The 385-nt window shown below is 63.6% G+C and overlaps 1 protein-coding gene across 1 annotated transcript in view; it reads right to left on the bottom strand.

The window, feature by feature from the left end:
• Positions 1–26: 26 nt before the first annotated feature.
• GAS8 (growth arrest-specific 8) overlaps positions 27–385 on the bottom strand; it is a gene marked incomplete at its 5' end in the record, with an annotated part of 2926 nt that continues 2567 nt past the window's right edge. Inside the window, 1 exon segment of the mRNA XM_009328925.1 lies at positions 27–221. Coding sequence (XP_009327200.1) covers positions 27–221 — 195 coding nt within the window.

The raw sequence follows: 385 nt of genomic DNA on the forward strand, positions 1-385 counted from the left end.
ATTACCGGCGTCAGAAAGCCCCCAGGCTAAGCACAGCCCGGGCAGCCCCTGCCGATGGCCCGTGCCCAGCCCTCTGCGGAGGCGACAGGGTTTGGAGAGGGCAGTGGGATGCCCAGACCCACTGCAGCTCTCACCTTACTGAACCTCTGCTCCAGCACCTCGTGTTCCCACTGAAGATCCTTCAGCTCCTTCTGGGTGACTTTCAAACGGGCTTTCGCGTTCTGCGAGCAGGAAGGGAGAGTTGAAGAGCGCGGGTTTCTCTGGGAGGTGTGGGGGATGCCTTCCGGCAAGGGAGGAGAGCGACCCAGCAGAGACGCGGGCGAGAAAAAACAGGCAGCACCCACACCAGCCCCCTCCCCTCTCTGCGGCGGGGGCTACTCCGGTT

The sequence above is a fragment of the Pygoscelis adeliae genome, unplaced genomic scaffold, assembly GCF_000699105.1.
Source record: "Pygoscelis adeliae isolate BGI_AS28 unplaced genomic scaffold, ASM69910v1 Scaffold1607, whole genome shotgun sequence".
Lineage (NCBI taxonomy): Eukaryota > Metazoa > Chordata > Aves > Sphenisciformes > Spheniscidae > Pygoscelis > Pygoscelis adeliae.